Here is an 18,708-nt window from a genome sequence, read left to right as displayed (position 1 = left end):
GGAATGTGCATAATAGATTACGCTCCCCTTGACTTGACCTTATTCCTTCAAAGTGCTTCAGATTTACACCGAGCCCTGTCAAACTACACAAGCTGCATCTGGCAGTGAGGATACTGTATACTTTATGGGCTGTGCAACAATCAGCTGCACTGGCGATGTGTGCTCGGAGTTTCCTCTCTGAAATTGCCCATCCTCAAACGCTGAGTAAGTGATGCATGGGTCTAACAGACATTTTAATGTTGGCTGCACTGTGTCTAAGGGAACTTTCCCGAGTCTCTCATAAGTATATTCAAAGAGGTGGGAAGCTAGTTAGACCAAAAGAAGTGTGTTCAACAGCATGTGGACTTTTGTGAAAATATTCATGAAAAACTTGACAAATACACACAAAAACATTTTAAGCTATGAGAGAAGAATGTGTGCCTATCAGAGATGCATACAAAGGAACCATGCATATGCAAATTTGCACAAAAATATGTAGGGGCAAAGAAAAATAATGCAGCTCTTAATCTGATATGGTCTCAAGTCAGAATAAGTTTCAAGATGGATTTGGAGAATTTCAGTGACTTCAAGTTTTGCTGATTTGCATAGACCTATGATAAGCAAATTGGGACCCTAAATCTAAATAGGACAGAGAAAGAAGTAGGCGGCTTGCGAAGTAACAGCTTGCAGATGTGGGGAGAGTTCACTGAGGTTTTCATCTGACTTCAGGCGTACACCAAAGCTAACCTTGGCACACAGTTGCTGTAATGAGAGCAGACAGATACACGGATGGCTAATACTTTGGGTGTTGTTTTCTTCTACTTTCCTCTTCCAGATAAATGTCTATCATATTCCAGCTTACCATATGTGTCAAGCCAGTGTGTTTGGGGAATTTGGGAAGAGTATAATTGGCATGAAGTTCTGGGAAGCAAGGAAAAGACTGAAAGGGAAACTTGGCCACAGTCCTTCTCACTGGGTGACCAGGATAAAGCCGTTCCACAGTGGTTGGGCTTTCAACCAAAAGCTCATTTAAAAGACAAACTGAACTTCTGTATACACACAATAGAAATAGTGACCATGTAGTGTTCCTACTGTCAGCCAGCACCAGCACCCATCCTTAGGGCAGAAGTACCACAAAAATGTGCTCAGCTCAGCCTGTCAGCCTAAACTGGCTAATCAGAAGTGTCCTTTTCCTTCCACAAGGGAAGAATTCTTCTGGGCAAGGTGAAGGCACCTAGGAGCCAGTACAGGTGTGACCTGTTTGCTTGGCTTTTCCTCAAGCAGATAAGGAGTAGCAACAGCAGTTCTACTGTGTGTACCTGGTATGGAGGATGTGTGTTGGGTCTGGGATTTGAGCATGTGTGTGTTTCAAAGGAAGCTTTTCTGTGTGGCTCTGAGAATACCAAGTCTCATTGTTGTCGCTACTTTCATTATCCTTGTCAGTAAGCTTTGTGGTTTGCATGTATGTGAGCATATGTATGCGGTCTGTGTAGGTCTGAGTTTTTTGCAAAGGGTTCCTGCTGGGTTTCCAAGGCAAATATACATCTTTACCACTCTTTCATCCAAAGGGAGACGTATTTCTCTGGTGCAATGCAGACCTTACTTCCTAGAAGATAATCAGAATCTGCAATTTTGTACTCTGTTGCTTCTGGGTAGGCTTGCTCTGCTGGATTCATTGAGATGCATCTGCAAAGGCATGGATTTTGGGATGCTTTTAGAACTTGTTTCTGTGTTCCAAAGGCTGCTTTTTTGTGTGGCTCTGATAATACCATGCCTTTTTTCAATTGTCATCATTACCATACTTAGCATGACTATATGGAGTCTTCCTTCCCACTCATTATCTTTGAGACACTTCCACTTTGAGGAAGGGGAGATGTTGCTGGAACAGGAGAATGTAGGTCCACGGGAGTACCTTAGTGCAGGTGTGTGATTCCCAGGCCCTCCTTTACATGCGTTGTACCTCCGTATTCTCTTTCTGCGCTTTGGTTTTTTATTATTTGGATTCAAGGACTGTTCCATCTCGTGACCCTTTGGCTGTGTCTCCATGACCTCTTGGCCCTGGCTAACCTGCCCTTCATTCTACCATTCAGACTGACCAGCCTCTCCTGCCAAGAACCAAGTGACTTCAGGACTGCTTTAAGAAAAATGGTGCCCGCCTTAACTGGTCAGGAACAAAATCTTATTTTTTATGAGAGTCCGTGGGAACTTTGCAGATACTGGAATAATGAGTGCTTAAAGTCTAGGATTTCCATAGGGTTTTGGCAACAGGACCAGAAGGTAAAGTTCTTTGACCAACTGAGGCATAAGTATCAAAGAAGGGGCAAAGAGCTTTGACCAGTGCAAGTAGCAGATTCAGTAGGGGATACACTGTATCCAAATCTAGCCATACTAATAATCTTTGGTGGTTATGGTTGGCCACAGTGTGAAAAGAATGCTGTCCTAGATGAACATAGGTCTTACACAACATGGCTCTCCTTATGTTCTTATATGGTGCTTGTGTGGGTTCTGCATTGACCTTCATTTTAGCCGCTTTTGACCTCAGTATGCAGTACCTCAGGCAGGAAAAGTGCTAAATCTGAAAAACCTTTGTTCTGGCTGAAATTTTCCCTCAAGGGTTTGCAATCGACTTACGAGTGGCTTTCAGCTATCAGTAAGTACAGGTCGTTTAAGATTTAATTCTCCCTGAGGCTACGCAAAATTAGAAAAATTACCTAACAATCTGCTTTGACTTTCTTTGCAAAACAATAGTTTGGCCTACTAACTTTAAAAATCATACCACAGCTTTTCTTCGTGGATTTTACTTATGTTTTCTGCAAGTTTTAGCTAAGCTTTAAAATGAGACCAAGATAATTGGTATTGGACATTGCTTTGTGACCTGGAGAGGGTTATGTTTGCATTATGAATTACCCTTCAGAGCAATTCCTATGGAGATTCTGGGATACTCTTGCATCTTAGGCATGTTTGTTTTATATATGAAAAATGTATAAGGTAGGAACCTATAATTTGGGGATGTGTTAGAATAGGTACTTTGTGAAAATGTCCTTAGAAAAAAAAGGTACACAGGACTCATTTGTGTAAGTACAAAATATGAGCTGGGGATTCCAGTTACCCCAAATGTGGGACAAGTTAACATAAACTTCAAGCAGAACTCTGGAGGTAAGCAGTTCTTGGCCTGGATGTATTCCAATGTTTTCCCGATTACTATGGCTAACCCAATTGCAAGGTATTTTTTAGCTTGGTGTTGTTTCATGAATCATATTTTTAAAAATCTCTCTCTGCATATGTGACCATATGCCTAGCCTCTCATGACAACATTGCTCCAAATGTTCTTGTTCAGCCTGAGATGCAAACCCCTTGAGCACAAGGCTGAACTTCTGAAACTGACACGGCATTTCTGCTCTGTGCCAAGAGGTCTGCCAACAAGACTTCACAGCTGTTGGTCAGGATTTGCACATCTGTGGCTCTGCAGTGCAGAAAATGTGCAAAATAGTGCACTATTTGGATGCAAGACTATTCCTGAGATTTCCTAGCTTTATAGCAAGTCATGTCACAGAAGATACCCAAAGGTCTAAACAGCTTTCCATTTCTGTTTTGTAGATAAATATATATTGCTATTTTAATGCTCAGTTCTCAGGCTCATGATCTCAAGGGTATATAAACCTCATTGGTATAACTAATCTGTTCATGATGTATCAGACAGAAGGCAAATATTCATGTAGGTTTGAAGAACTTGGTAATATATACATAAACTGACAAAATATCTAGGAGAGATCTATTTGAAACCATAAAGCAAATGCCTAGATTTTCCTGCCGAAGTTACTGGAGCCATTTAAGAAGTGGTGGTAGAGATATAGATATGGAAGTGTGAAAATCATTATTTTATTCCATGTGGTTTTTGCTGCCTGTTACTCAAATGGAAATCTGACCTTTTGAAGTTGTCATGCAAAAGGTCACAAAGGTCCCTAAAGGTTCTTAATATACAACAGCTTAAAACGTCCTTTTGAATAAACAAGAACAACTGAGATGGGATCATCCAAGTCAACATTTTACACATTAAAGCATTTTCACTTTAAAATATTTGAGAACTGTAGTGTGGTTAGATCATTTGGTCTCTGGACTCCATGCTCTTAGGCACACCTGTGCACCCTTTAGATCAGGGTGCAGAATCTTTTTCATCCTCAGGGCCAAATTCCATTTCAAAGCAGTTGTTAGGAACTAAATTCCAGTTGTGGGAGGACCTGAAGGGAAAAAGGCTGTGATCCAATTCTCATCACATAATATTTTTCCTGGATGTGCTTATTAAGAGCAACTGTGGAGACACATTTCAGTCTTCTAGAATTGGGGAAGACCGTACTAAAGCTGGAAAGCCACCAAATGGTCAGTGGTTGAGGAAAAGAAAGTAGGTCCAAGGGAAGGAGGCAAGGTTCCCCGAAGAAGCCCAGGAGACTGAATTTGGCTCCTAGACCAGAGGGGCTGCACCCTTACTATACTCAATAATGTGCATTGCTTCATTCATCTCGAACTGTGATTATTCAGCCATGCCACATTTGGGAGGCCTTCTTGACATTCTTCAGAGGAGGGGACAAATGTCATCCCCAAGTCCTGCCCTGACATCACCGCTGTTGAAAGAGATTTGAAATGACTGACAATCATGAAAAAAAAAAAATAACAGAATCGGTTTGCTCTCAGTATACTATGAAGAGTTCTTATTGCTCCAGGAAGGCTTTTAATTTGCTCAGAAGCCAGATGGCAAAGAAGGTAGATGAGGTGCTTACTCCCAGTAGGCGGTGAACTCAGGATCACCTGCATGAGGCAGCATCACTGGAAGGGCATTGACCTGTAGTGTTCCGTTGTCTGCCATCTTGAATGGGTGCTGGGCTGAACTGTGTCACTCCCCAGTCCAAGGAGCCCACCACCACTTTCAACAGGCGCTCCAGGGAACTCAGCCAGCTGCTTCCCCACAGTGGCACTTGTTGCAGTGAGAAGGAGGCCAGTGTCCCTCTTCTCTTACTGAGAGGCTCTGGGGCTCTCTTGAGATGCTGACACATGGCCAACCTCTTACAGCAACTCAGCCCTGTGTTGAGATCTTGGGAGAGCCCAGAGCCATCAAGGACTCAGCCTGCCCTGCCACCACCATACAGCCTTCCTTCCCTGCCACCACCACCCCAAGCTGGGGACCCCCACGTGGCAGCAAAGGAAAGGCAGTGGACTTTCCAGGCTGGGCTGATGGTGGCAGGCAGGGAGGGTTGTGCTGAGAGAGAGGGAGGGTTGTAGGCAGTGGCATGGAGAAAGGGAGGGATTTCTGGGGATGCAGAGGGGGAAAGGGCTTGTGTGGCAGAGGTAGGAACGGTTGTATTGTGGTGGCACAATCTGTGCCACAGGCAGCAAGAAACATTCTAGGAGCCATGTTTAAAACTAAGCAACTAGAAACTGAGAATGTGAGTTCTTTTTTTCTTAATTTTTGGGGGTTGAACTTCAGTGCCAGCATGCCAAACCCATTGCTGCTGTTTTGGCAAAGCAGAGCTGCTTCAAGAATCCATAAGCAGGCATTTTAGGAAGGTAAAATTCAAGTTCGTGAGACAGCCCAAATTTGCTCCTGTAGAGAACAAGCAGCCTCTTACCTGTGGTTTATTTATCTCAAGCCTAGGAAAGCATGCATCCCCATTGTATAGAATGCGACTAAAAAAGTAGCTGATTTGTACATGAGTAAAAGAACTTGTCTAGATTAGCTCATGTAGCCAAGGCTCTAAATTCACACAAGCTGACAGTTATTTGGAAAGAAAGGCTTTTTTCTTCTCCCTCAGTTTCAAAAACCAATTTGCCAACATGTTCATTACATACACATCATTACAAATAATACACATATAGAGAAGGTAAGGGTAGCTGAACAGCCAAATGGATTAATTTTATTTTATTTTGGAGCATTTCTTGATATATCAAACTGACAGCTTTTTTGTTGTGTGTTTTGCTAAGGGCTTGTTTCAAAACAGAATGCAGCTGTGTTTTACAATTTTCCACCAATAGATGCTTTAAAACATTAAATTTCCATTTGTGACCTAACCTCCTGCATTCCTAAAACAGCTAGCAAAACCAGAATAAAATGCAAGGTTTTGTTATTTAAATGGTACGTGCACTTGAGAACTCCTGACTGAAATCATTATCACTTCCCTGGTCTGTGAAAACGAAATATCAAAACTTCTTCAAAATAATAGTTTTGGATCCCTGCCTCCAGAGTTACTTCTGCAATATCATGGTCATTTCCCTATCCAGATCCTCCTTTTGTACATGAAGAAACTCCCTTGCAGTAAATAAATTTTGACTTTATATGTATACTTCTCTCTTTTTAAAAAAATATTACATGTTTTACTTATACTCAGTGCATAATAGATCACCCTGCTTGTCTTTAAGTTCTTTGTGAACCACTAAATTGAACCCAGGTACTGACAGATTAGATGATCAGTGGCTGAAGAAAAGGGCTGAATGTGTCCTATATAAAATGGACACATTTTGGCCCCTGGGCCTGATGTTCTGCACTCCCATCTTGAAGTATGCAGAACACTAAAGCATATTCCAGTCTGTTACAGATGGGATACAGACCCTCCAAATGTTGGACTGATTCTCCCATTATGCATAATACAAGTTCAGGTGAACAGCACACTTCCGACTCCCTTGTCACGCACTGAGGAACGGTAGAAAAGGCAGCCACTGCTAGGCATGTACAATCTGTCTGCTTATGCCATTAAAGCAAAATAGGTCTTCATGGCGCAAGCCTCTCCTCTCACTTCCCCATTGCAGTGGTGGGAAAACTTTTCAGTTAAAGTGGATCTATGAATTATTCACATTCGGGATGGGATCTCCGGGCAAGAGAAAGTCTCCCCGGACTCAGGGCAGCAGCCAGTCCTGAGGGAACAGTGATCCTGGCTGCAGCTAGATCACTTCAGGCAGGGGAAGACTTTCCTCATACCTGCACACGCATGCGCACACACACACATTGTGATCCATAGAACAATGTGAGTAAAATAGTGTATCCTGCCTGCGTACATTGTGCCACTTGGGAGGAGTCAGGAAAGGGGAGAGCGCAACACCGAGTGCTTCTGCAGCCCAAGAGAGTGATTCATTTTCTTTAATTAAAACGTGGGTTTGTTTAGCAGAGGCTGTTGAGTCTGCGGGGTAGAGCCCACTAACAATCCCCATGGATAGTCCTGTTTGCCATTGTTGCTAGTGGGGGGAAACACACCTGCTGTTGTGTGTAGGGATGACTCGTGGTGAGTATCCCTTCCTCAGCTCAGCCACACTTCTGGCAGCCCTGCAAATGATCTGGCAGAGGAAGAGGAACTCAGAAGGAGAACCTGTGCAGGCCATGTAGGCAGCTTCCAAGAGCTGTGTGTGCTCAGCCTGGTCAGAGCAGGAAGAAACCATAGCAAAATGCCACACAGTCCAAGTTTACCACCGCATCCATACTGCAGACTTGAGGTTGGCAGAGGAATGCCTTGTCCCAGCTTCCATGCACTCCCACCTCCATTAATGGCTTTACCTTGCCTTCATTAAGCTTGGTATGAAATTATGACCTCTGTACCTGTAAAACATTGTGGTTTCACAGATTGGAATTCCCACTTTGTCTGTCTTGTCTCTTCATTGCCTGGTGCCTCCTTTGCATCATGGATAAACACCAAGTAAAGCCACAGAGCTTACAGAGTGTTGATTGATATACTTGCGCACAGTTCTGTTGACTGTTCATCCTTAGTTTATGATGTGCCTGTCTTTTGCAGTAATAAGCAGAGATGTATGTGAGGCAGCCAAAATCCTGGGTGTCTAAGTGCCTGGGCACTTTGAACTCTGAGGCTGAAATATATTTTCACTTCTGAATTGGGCTGGCCCACAGCCATTTGTTGCCAATGCCAGAGAATATAAGATACTGGATGGGTCTGTTGTTTGTTTCTACTTAATCCCATCATTTTTATATAGCAAAATGTGTGCTTCCACCGATTGCTTTGTAGAAAAGAACAGTAACTGAGGATAAAGAAAAGAAGATGTGAATGGGTTGTGAAACAGTTGGCTGTGTGGAAAATGAAAAGGAAAAATATGGAATGTTACGTTTAGCAAACAGGCAATTTTGTGAATGGATATAATTCTAAAAAAATAATTTTAAACTGGGAATGGAGAGGAAAATACAGTTCAGTTAACCAAGGCCAAAGCTGCTATGCTGGTGCTACCAAATAGAGCACCCTGTGGAAAATGCTCTAATACAAAAATCATGAGCTTTATTTATTTACAGTAGTTGTGTACTGCTCCACATCTAAGCGGTGCACAACACAAAGCTAAAATTAATAAGGGAGTAAAAACAATACATTTAAAACAAGATAACCTTAAAACCATGGGTGGCCAGCAAGAAAGGCTTCCTGGGACAAAAATGTCTTGAGCAGATACCAGAAATTCATTTGGAACAGTGTTGGTGCCTGCCTGGCCTTGACAGATAGAAAAATTCCATAGAAATGGGGCTGAATTCTTTTGTCCTGGAGGTCTGCAGTAGGGCCATAGGGCCATATGGGACCACAATGAGAGGGCACTCCAGTAGACCTCAGTGACTAGACAAGTTGGTTAGCCACAAGGCATTCTTGTTCCAAGCTTTTCAGGGATTTGTACATGAGCCCTGGAACCTTAAATTTGGCCCAGCACCAAATACTCTAGCGAAGGAGCTGCGTGCCGAAAAGCGGCAGCCCTGACAGCAGCCAAGTTACTCCTGCTTCTGGAGCATCCTTAAAGGAAGCCCCACACATCTTTACAAAAGCTGCCCCTCCAAGTGAGTCATTCACACGTTAAACACAAATATTACAGTGATGGCATGGGGGCATTTGCTGTACAATCGTATGCCTCTGACCTGATTTACCACACGTTGAATTAACTCATGTTTATTTACTGGGGCTTCCTTGACTGGATAGATGTTCTAGGACTTGACTGGTTCCGATTTGCCATGTTCTAACCCAGTGGACTTCATGAAACAAGTCAGGTTTATATAGTGCTGATGTAGGGCTTTGATGGGTGTTGAGGTGTATTCAGGCAATCATTTCCCCATGTGAGTACATGTTGTACTAGGGTATGTTCTCCACACGATTTGGAATCCTTGGACAATCAATGCTCCAAATTATACACAGTAAAGCAGACTTTTTCTGCCCTGTTGATGGTGGGGTGGAGGTGGCCAACAGGCCCTCCCCATGCAATTTTCTTTGCCATTAAGCAAATAGGGTTATTTCTCAAAGAGCACTTTGAGCAGTTGGGGATGCAGCAGGGTTTTTCCCTCCCCTTTTCTGCTGAATTCAGTGGAAAAGTTTTAATTTATATCACTTGCTTTGTTTGTGAAGAGTGACCCGAGCATCCAATATAGTGTAAGTCTGCTCCTTCCTTGATGTCTCCTTGGTACATCCTTATCTCAACTTTGTATTCTCAGCATTGGTGAGATATATCCATGTAGTTTTCCGCATATCTCTGGTATTTTACCAGCAGAGGGCCACTGCAGAGGTGCTTTTCAAGACAGTCATGGAGGTTTTCATCCTGCCAAAAAACTCCCCAGCCACCCTATTTCAAGCATAAGATTACATTTCAGAAATCAAAACAGTTTTAACCTAGCCTTCCTTACAGACCGGTGGAAAAAGGGTTTTCCCCGAAGCTTTTTTCATTCAGGGTGTACTTTATCATGCTCATCTCTCCTGTAGTTTATTACAACCCAGATATGTCTATCACTCCATGAAGAACTGGACCTAAGAGTAATGCTTACTGTCACCACCCAAGTAGTTTCATGCTTCACTCCCTCAAGACCTAAAAGGTAGGGCCGGTGCAGAGAGCAGCAGCAAGATGGATTCCTCATCAGTTTTGTGGCTCTTTCTAACAGTAATGTGGAAGGCTGGTTTTCCTTCACCTAATGGCATTGCAAAAGCTTCTAAGATTAAAATGTCCACCAATTTCCTCTTGTGAAATACCGAAGCTAAAATAGTAAAGTGTCTATAAAGTTACTTGGTTGTCACTTATTCCTCATCACCAGCCAACATACATTTAACAACCTTGAATAAAAATATGAATGTGGAGAAGGAATGTGTAGTATCGCTGCCTTTCACAGGATGTGATGAATTAGTTATATATTTTTTGTGTTGCTGCTCTTATTTATAGTAATGCACCTGCTTCCTCAAGTCAACACTCAGTCTGAGAGTGACAGCCATTTCAGATATGTGCTCGTATTAGCAGTTTCAGTCGGAGGAATGGGCCAGGCTGTAAATGGCTGGAATGTTTGTTTACAGGTTGTTTACATGATGAAACATTTTCAAAATCTTAAGGTTCAGTTTCTAGATTATCACATCAGTGGTCTGAAATAGAAGCTGTTCGGGGGCAAGTTAGAAATTAAAACTGTTGTAAAAAAATAACCGGTCAACAATGCAACAATAAAAGCAGCCAAAGTCCAGCAAAGCATGTCCACAATATTGGTAGCACCATTCAAATAGAAGTTAACAAGGAGCCCTTTTCTGGGTATGTTAGAAAAGTACCTCCTTTGCCCGCTGCCAAAAGTCAGGATGGAAAGGGTGAGATGCAAAGGAGTTACAAATGCTTGGCACCATTGTTGAAAGAGCTGTGTCTTGTGTAAGCCATGAATGGCAATGTCTGAGCAAGTTAATTTATATGAGAGAGTAGACTTCATTGACTTCTAATTGACATCAAGTGCAGTATAATTTTGTTTAAAGATTATTTGTGAATACCAAATAGCATATGGTACACATAGCCCTCACTCTACCCTGCTCACCATTGAGAACATGATGCATTTTTTAAAAGATGTGCTGCCATGACACATTGACATCTTAGGCTTTCCAGAAGTTTGTCTATCTTTCATCAGGCTCACATGACAAGCAACAAGGAAGAGGGGGAAGTTAGCATGCTGGTATGGCAGCCATATTTTTCTCAGATACATAGGTAAGCCCTGCTGCATTAGGGTGCGAAATTCAAGCCACAAATGCTTGCTTCTAGTATTCCAACGGCAGAATATTTGCATGTGCATTCAGATAAAAATTACCAAGTTACTATCACTTGTGCATTTTGTGTAATTTATACTGTGTTAACTCCAAGAGTACTGTTTAGTATCTTATACCATGATAATAACAGAACATTCCTTGAAAGTTAGTGTCATTCGTCAGTGGGACTATGTTTTGTGCTTTCTATCGGTGGTCCATTTACTGGGCGAATGAGGGCACAGTCCTATGCATGCTTAGACGGAAGCAAAGCCCTACAAATCCCAGCATGGCTGGATGGGGAACGCTAGGATTTGTAGGACTTAGCCAGAGCATGAATAGGATTGCACTGATTATGGCATGACTTAAGTGCATAGTAAATTGTTATGCCCATGTTGATTTCAGTGGGATTCAAGATGCTTCTGAATTACACACAAAATTTGGTAAACTGTTAGGAAGGCATCTTTGCCCAGCACAGTACTATGCTGAACCATGTCAGAGGCCACTACTCCTTTTGCCCACCTCCTTCAAAGCAGCTCTGCATGTTCATTATCAGCCTTAACTTCATGCACACCTTTTTATCTGAGTTAATGTTTCATTTTTTTTATTTTTTCCATTAATCTCTTCCTCTTCAGGTGCAATCTAGCTCCCGTGGTGGAGTTTGCTGCAGATGTGGGAACTAAATCAGATTTTATTACCATGAACCCATCAGTTGTACAAAGAGCATTTGGAGGCTTTCGGAATGAGAGTGACAGAGAAAAATTTGTGCATAGACTGTCCATGCTGAATGACAGTGTCCTTTGGATCCCTGCTTTCATGGTCAAAGGCGGAGAGAAGCATGTGGAGTGGGTTAATGCATTAATCCTTAAGAATAAATTGAAAGTGCGAACTGCCTATCCATCACTGAGACTTATTCATGCTGTCAGAGGGTAAGTGTCTGGAAAAGACTGGTCTGTCCTTGGCACAATAGAACTCATAACTAAAATTTCCACAAGACAGAAAGAATAGCTTTAAAAGGTTTATGATAATTCCATTCCAGTCATAATGGATTATACATTTGATAAAGCCACACTTGTTTGGGAGAAAATGTTTCTCATTCATTTAGCCCATTCAAAGGCAAACATTGGGAATGATTTGATTTGGTGACCTTTCCTTCCTCTCTTTATGAACAGAAGTATGTGAATCTTTGGAAGAATTATTTGAAATCCTTTAAGTTAGAGCAGAGCCAGCTAGCCCAGGATTAAATGTTCTGACTTCATTCAGATTTGAAAGTTTGGATTCTATCCTTTAACATGTATACTTAAATAATTTTTGAAAAAGATTCCTCTTAACAGGACACTACAGATACAGGATGTTAGTATCCATACTCCTTATCCCTGTAATAGGGAAAAGTTTGATTTGACAAGCTTAAGAGATAAAACATTGAATATTTTTGTGATTTTTTTCCACCTAATTGTTATTGTACCTCTTTTAAAGCCTCTCAGGCTCTCCTTAATAATTCAGAAAATATCAACAGTTGACTCAAACAGCTTATTCTAATAATGATGTGCCTTGATCATTAATGAGGTGTAAGATTATATCTGTCTCCTAGTGCCCTATTTTCTTTGTTTCATGCATCAAGAAGCACATTAGCCACTTTGTCACATTTGAACTCTTTGTCTCTTGTGGTATATTAGGTCCTCCTGGAGGCCCTCAGTTCCAGGATTCAGTCTTTCATTGCATTGCTGTGCTGTTTATTTTCTTTTCTGAGTTTTTGTTTTGTTTTGTTTTTGGTTATATTTAATGTTATACTATGGCTGTTGCTAGAAATGGCAGAATCAATCAAAGAGACCAATACTTTGAGCATTGCTTGCTTGTTAAATAGGGCATTCCTTGTGAATTGAAGATGCTTTATAAAACTAATGTGTTCTTATCCTTAAAACACTAGCAATATTTGTGTCATCTACAAGTTTAAGTTTCAGTAATTTGGTATTTCTTCACTGATGGAATATTTGAATTGCACCAGCCTGGGCATTGCAAGAACATGGATCTCCCTGTCCAGAAACAGCTGGGTTTAGTAAATTGGTCAAGGCTGGCCAAAAGCATGCTGTGGCACCAAGGCTACTTGTAAGAAAGTGGGATTCAGAAGTACCCTGAAACTGCATCATTTCTCTTTGGGAACTTCAACCCCATCCAGAGAAGGATGACCACCCCCTCCCCAGACCTGGAGACTGTTTCACAACAGTGCCTCTGCCTTAACAGGACTCATCCAACCCATTTCTGCATCCAGGTGCTAGTTCAGCATGGCCACAGCCTCATCTGATTCAGATAATAAGGAGACTAGAACTAAGTGTTACCTTATACTTCTTGATGACACATTATTCCAATTCCCTGGTGGTAGCCCTCCAAGTGGGCTTCGTAAAGATGTAAAAAGCACGGAAACCCTATAGGAGCCCATAACACAAGTGTCACTGCAAATGAAGCAGAGGCCAGTGGAAGTGGACTTCTGAGCAAGATCTTAGAGATGCTGGCAAAGTCACACTTAGGACAGTACTTCAGGAAGGTGGAGGTACCACGTGGGTGGGGAGAGACTATTCCTGGCATTTCTCTTTGTTGATTAAAATCCAAGCCAGAGAGAAAGTGTCAGCCTCACAGCAGATTAACTCTTTGCATGGTCAAGGGAAATAACTTTCCTAGTTAAGTGAGGTAGTTCCAGCCGAGGATCAAATCCATGGACTTTGGCATCTCATGAACTACCTGATAGTTTGAGCATGCTGGCCCTTCAGCAGCCAGTTCTGTTGACATAGTGGTGATTTTGATTGCTTCTTCCTACATTATCTTAGCTTGTCTTTGCTTTACTAGGACTACAACATTACCAACTAAATACTTCTCAAAAGTTATGTTTTGAATAAGAAAATACATAGACTATTATGAAAATGTGTTTCAAAAGTATTATTTTGAAAGCAGGGGTACTCAATAATGATAAAATAAATAGCCTTTCCTCTTTTCTCATAATAGCCTTGTTCCATGAAATGCTAAATAAAAATGTAATCTCCATAGCTGGACTGCACAACCCCTGCAGTCAACTTCAGCAATGGTTTGGAAGAACACAATGCACCAGTTGATGGTAGCTTTAGAGCAGGGATGCTGTGCAAATGGACCACAAATGGTGTTGGACTGCAGTAGCCATCATAGCTGATAACAAAGGAAGTGGGGAGTTGCATTCCAATAAAAATATTTAAAAATGGTTTAAATAAAATATAAAATAAATAAACATCTGGATGTGTTAACTGTTGATCAACAATGTCAAGCCCGCGGCTGCTTTCCATCTTTTCTCTTTATGCTAGCCTTGGGCGGAACAACCCTTCCAGTCTTTAGTTAGAGAACCGTCCTCTATCAAGTAGTACACACGGCCCTTTTACCAAGGAAAGACCATGTTCAAAGGCATGCTGCATGTCCGTGTTCTTTTATTATACCTTCTGCCTCAGCTTGAGTCAAAAGTGTGTATGAGAGGGAAAGAAACACACAAAGAGAGAGATTTATCCTGGATTGAGAGTCCCCCAGGGATGCCTGAGCAGATCCAGTATTGTGTTGTGTTCTATTGTGAATCAAGCCTAGTGTGAACTGAATCTGTGCAGTAGATAGCAACTTGCCGAAAGAGTAATTTTGCTTTTCTAACAAAGGGGATGATATTGTTGCTCGCTTTAGCTGCTACTGAGCACAGCAAGTTCCTGAAAAGAGGATCCTATATGTTGCTGTCTAATAAGCACATTATGACAAATTAAGGAGTGCTTCAGATCGAGTGGAGGCATAAGAACAAGTACAATAGGAAGTGGAAGACTGTTGTACAGAAAAAAAGTGTAAGGGTTTATGATGCACCCACTGAGACTCTGCCTTTTAAAGAGGAAGCAGGGAGGCTGTGAAAAAGCATCTAATGAGGTTCTTCAGTAGTATATAAGTTATCCTTGACTGCATGAAACTCCAAGGAGACAGATATGAAGGGTGCACTGTTGATGAAACAGAGATGGCAGTGATTTGTGAGAGACAAGAAGATGCCTCTGTAGGTCTCAGATCATCCAGTATTTTACTTAACTGCAACATAATTTATTTTGAATAGTATCATCGAAGTTGTAGGAAAATATAGGTTTTGTTCATTTCATTCGATCTGTGTTTCATGGATTATCAGACACATTTCCTTCCATCATCCACTTGTTAATGGCACTGGAATTTTTGTAGGACAATCTCATTCTACTTGCACTGATTCACATGGCATGTGTTCAAAAATGTTGATGTGCATTAACTAATCTGTATTAGCACTGATGTGCATGGACTAATGTGTACTTCTTAATGGGAATCTGCACAAATCCCCTGCCTCCAAAGTGGGAAAAAATAGCACACAAATTCACTCCAACCTGCATGTTTATGCTTTAGCCTATGGGGAGAAAGTGCAGTTTTGGTTTGTCCCCCCCACCCCAGCCCATAGTTGTGTGCAATTCCCAGCAGGTTTAAAAGAAAAAGTCTGCAAGTCTTCAGAATCTGCATAGTTCAGAAAAGACCAGTCCCTCGCAAAATATGTGGATTAGATTCATAGAAATCTGAATGCATTTGAATTTGCTGGGGATTCTTCTCACATCCGTACCACCAGCCACCATTGGATACCTCTGCATGCTGTGAGGGTGCAGGATGGATGCTTGTTCTGACAAGGTAGAGGAATTCATTGATAGAGCACATATTTTGTATGCCCAGCATCTTCTCATGCCCAATGCCATACCACTGCCATTAAAGAGACAGGGCTTCTAGAAAAGAGCTCTGTGTGAGAACTTACAGAACTGCCAGTGAGTGTAAACCAGCCTTCCCCCACCTGACCTCCAAAGTTTTGGGTTTCATCTCCCATTGGCCCCAGCCAGCAAAGTCAAAGGTTAGCCTTTGCCAACTGGTGATCTCCTGGGTGTTGTGATCCAAACTATCAGGAGGGTGCCAGGTTGGCACAGGCTGGGAAAGACAGACAGATCTTACCCCAAATCAGGTAGCTTTCCATGTTCCACCTTGATGATAGCCAGGGGGGGAATTAGTTCTCTTTGGACATTCTCGTCATGGTCTCTGTGCATCACACATCTATGGGTGCTGCGCCTGAGCAGTGCCTGCCGTCGGGAAGATTTCATAGCCATAAGGTTTTCGGTGGGAACTCTGCCGCCGCTCTCCCCAGTATAAATGGGCGGAGTCCCCTCTCTCTCACCAGTCTGCTTTCAACCACCGTTTGCAGTGCCTTGGGCTTGTTTGCTTACTCTCGTTTTTTCTTACAAAATTTCCTTACTCTACTCGTCTTTACAACTTATTTACAACTTTATTCCCTGATACTCATTCCCTGGTTTCCAATCACAAAGAACCTTGTTCTCACTCCCTTCCCCCTCCCCCTCCCCCTCCCTCTCACTACTACCACTCCCCAAAAATACAAAACAATAAACCCTTCTATTGTCATTCTTACTTCCCTTTCTCCTATCTTTCTCGATGGCGCAGCGACAGCGTTTCGCAAGTGTGTCCAGTGTGGGGCGAACATGTTGCCTACCAACCCGCACTCCCTCTGCCTACTTTGTCTTGGTGTGGGCCATCGCATGGGCAGCTTTCCATGTTCCAGCTTGATGATAGCCAGGAGGGATATTAGTTCTCTGTCGTCATTTTTAGCTGTTGCAGGAGTTCTGGGCTCTGGGTGGCAAAGGCCCAGCACACAGAGCACTCTATAACCTTTTAGCCCCAAGGCTGTGCTAACATCTAAGATGTATCATAGTTGGATTTTATCCAGAAGATAGGAGAGATCTCCTCTGAATATTTGCAAACAGTTTCATTGTGCTCCATTTTGTCTACTCTACAGTACCTTGTGTTTTAAATTAAAAAGGGAGCATTTGCATAAAGCATGCATTTACAGAGGGTTTTTTAATGGACTTTAATGATGAGATTTTGGTCAGCAAAGTCATAAGGGTTCTCATGATGCTTTTTAATGCATAGAAATGAATCCACTGTCAGAGAGAAAGAGAGACTACAGGCGCATTTTTGTCAAAGCCCTACCACAAGCACTCATTAATAGCATCTCCTTAAGTAGCAACCTGAACTCAGATGGCTGTTAGCTGAGTAGGAAACAGATAGACAGTACAATTTTATATTTAATGGCCTAAGCAAGTCCATTAAACTGTTTTGGAGGAAACAGAATATTTATCCCCGATAGCTAAGTGTTCCTTTGTATGGCTCCAAAATATCTTTTACCTTCTGAGGGACTCAACTGCTCTGAAGATATTCTGAACAGAATGAAATTATTTTCCAGCCAGCCTTTATGTAACATTGTATTATAAGAGTTTCAACTTTAAAAACTGCATGTATGTGCACAACTGAATAGTTTATTATTTATACTTCAGTAATGTCAAAACCTCTAAACTGGGCATGTGGTCTCCTTGTCCTTCTTTTTGGAGAAAAGATTCTTAAGGATATCAGTGACACACAAGCGCATGCTAAAAATCAATTTAGAGCAAAGTGCCAATCTTTTATTTCAGATGACTTTGCATTTTCTGCATCTAGAGTTCTTTGATATAGCTGAGTTGAATTATTACTGTTTTAGAAACCTTTATCTGGAACATAGGGGGATGGTTTTGCAGACAATAACTACAGACAGAGCAATTGTTTGAAGGAGAGGCATGCTAAAAATGTGAATCCCTTCTTCGGAAATCAGTCTCAAGTGCAAGGTAGACACAGCCCCACGCCTCCTCCAGCAAGCTTGCCTTGAATTAGATTCCCACTCAATCTCTGCTGCTCCCTCCGGAGATCTCATTTTCCCAACCCTGAAGGAGAATGCTCCTGGCTGTGACAGCCAACATAGGAGTCCCGTTTCCCAGTGCGGATCCTCTTGATACGTATGGAAGGGATCGTGCCTCACTGTTGGAAGATCCAGTACAGTGGCCTCATTCACACATTCATTGTAGCCCACCATGGCTTAAGCAACTACTGTGGTTTATTTAATCACACTCATGTAAACTATTCCTTTGTTGGCTTGAACTTTCAAAAGTCTTTTAACAAACTCCCTAACCAAACATAGACTCATGGAATAAGAACAGAAGTCTTCTTAGGGATCAATAACCAGTTCAAGAACAGAAAGTAGAAAGTAGGAATAAATGCTAAATGCTACCAGTGGAGGGATGTAATTGCTGAGGTTGCACAGGGATCTATCGTGCAACCAAATGCTCCTAACTTGTTCATAAATGATCTGGAATTAGGAATGAGCAGTGCAGCAGCCAGATTTGCTAATGATACCAATTTATTTAGGTGGTTAAAACAAAGGGCCTGTGTGGTATAGTAAAGTGTTAGATTGGGATGGGGAGACCCAAGTTTTGGTCCCACGCGGCCATGAAGCTCACTGATTCCCAGCTAACCAGCTTCACAGGGTTGTTGCGAATGGAAGGAGGAGGACCGTGTGAGCAGCCTTGAATTCCTTGCAAGAGAACAGAAGGCAGGATATAAAGTATTGTTTTGAAGAAAGGGTATCACAAAGGGCTCCAAAAGCAGGGTTCAGTATGAGCAAGTGCTGCTCATATAAGGTGAGCAGCAACTTTTCATATAAGGTGATGGCATCTGAGCTAAGCTGTGACCAAGAAAGTGGTCTTGTGGTTGCGGTGGACAGCTGTCCTCACCCCCACCTTCCTAGCTTGCATTCCTTCAATACACATTCAATGTATCAAACTGTGTGCCGTGGTGTGCCATGGAGACTGATGGGCTTCTG

General features: G+C 42.1%; 1 protein-coding gene across 1 annotated transcript in view; it reads left to right on the top strand.

Annotated features, from left to right (window-relative positions):
- The window catches only part of ST8SIA4 (ST8 alpha-N-acetyl-neuraminide alpha-2,8-sialyltransferase 4), an 87,214-nt gene that overhangs the window by 27,355 nt on the left and 41,151 nt on the right, over window positions 1-18,708 (top strand). Inside the window, exon 4 of the mRNA XM_044446904.1 lies at window positions 11,603-11,896. Within this exon, the coding sequence (XP_044302839.1) occupies window positions 11,603-11,896 (294 nt within the window). The remainder of the gene's footprint in view (window positions 1-11,602; window positions 11,897-18,708) is intronic.

This window comes from Varanus komodoensis, unplaced genomic scaffold (assembly GCF_004798865.1).
Source record: "Varanus komodoensis strain SLA01 unplaced genomic scaffold, ASM479886v1 scaffold5, whole genome shotgun sequence".
Taxonomy (NCBI): Eukaryota; Metazoa; Chordata; class Lepidosauria; order Squamata; family Varanidae; genus Varanus; species Varanus komodoensis.
Note: the sequence above shows the minus strand (reverse complement) of the source record. Positions and strands in the feature narration are given on the sequence as shown.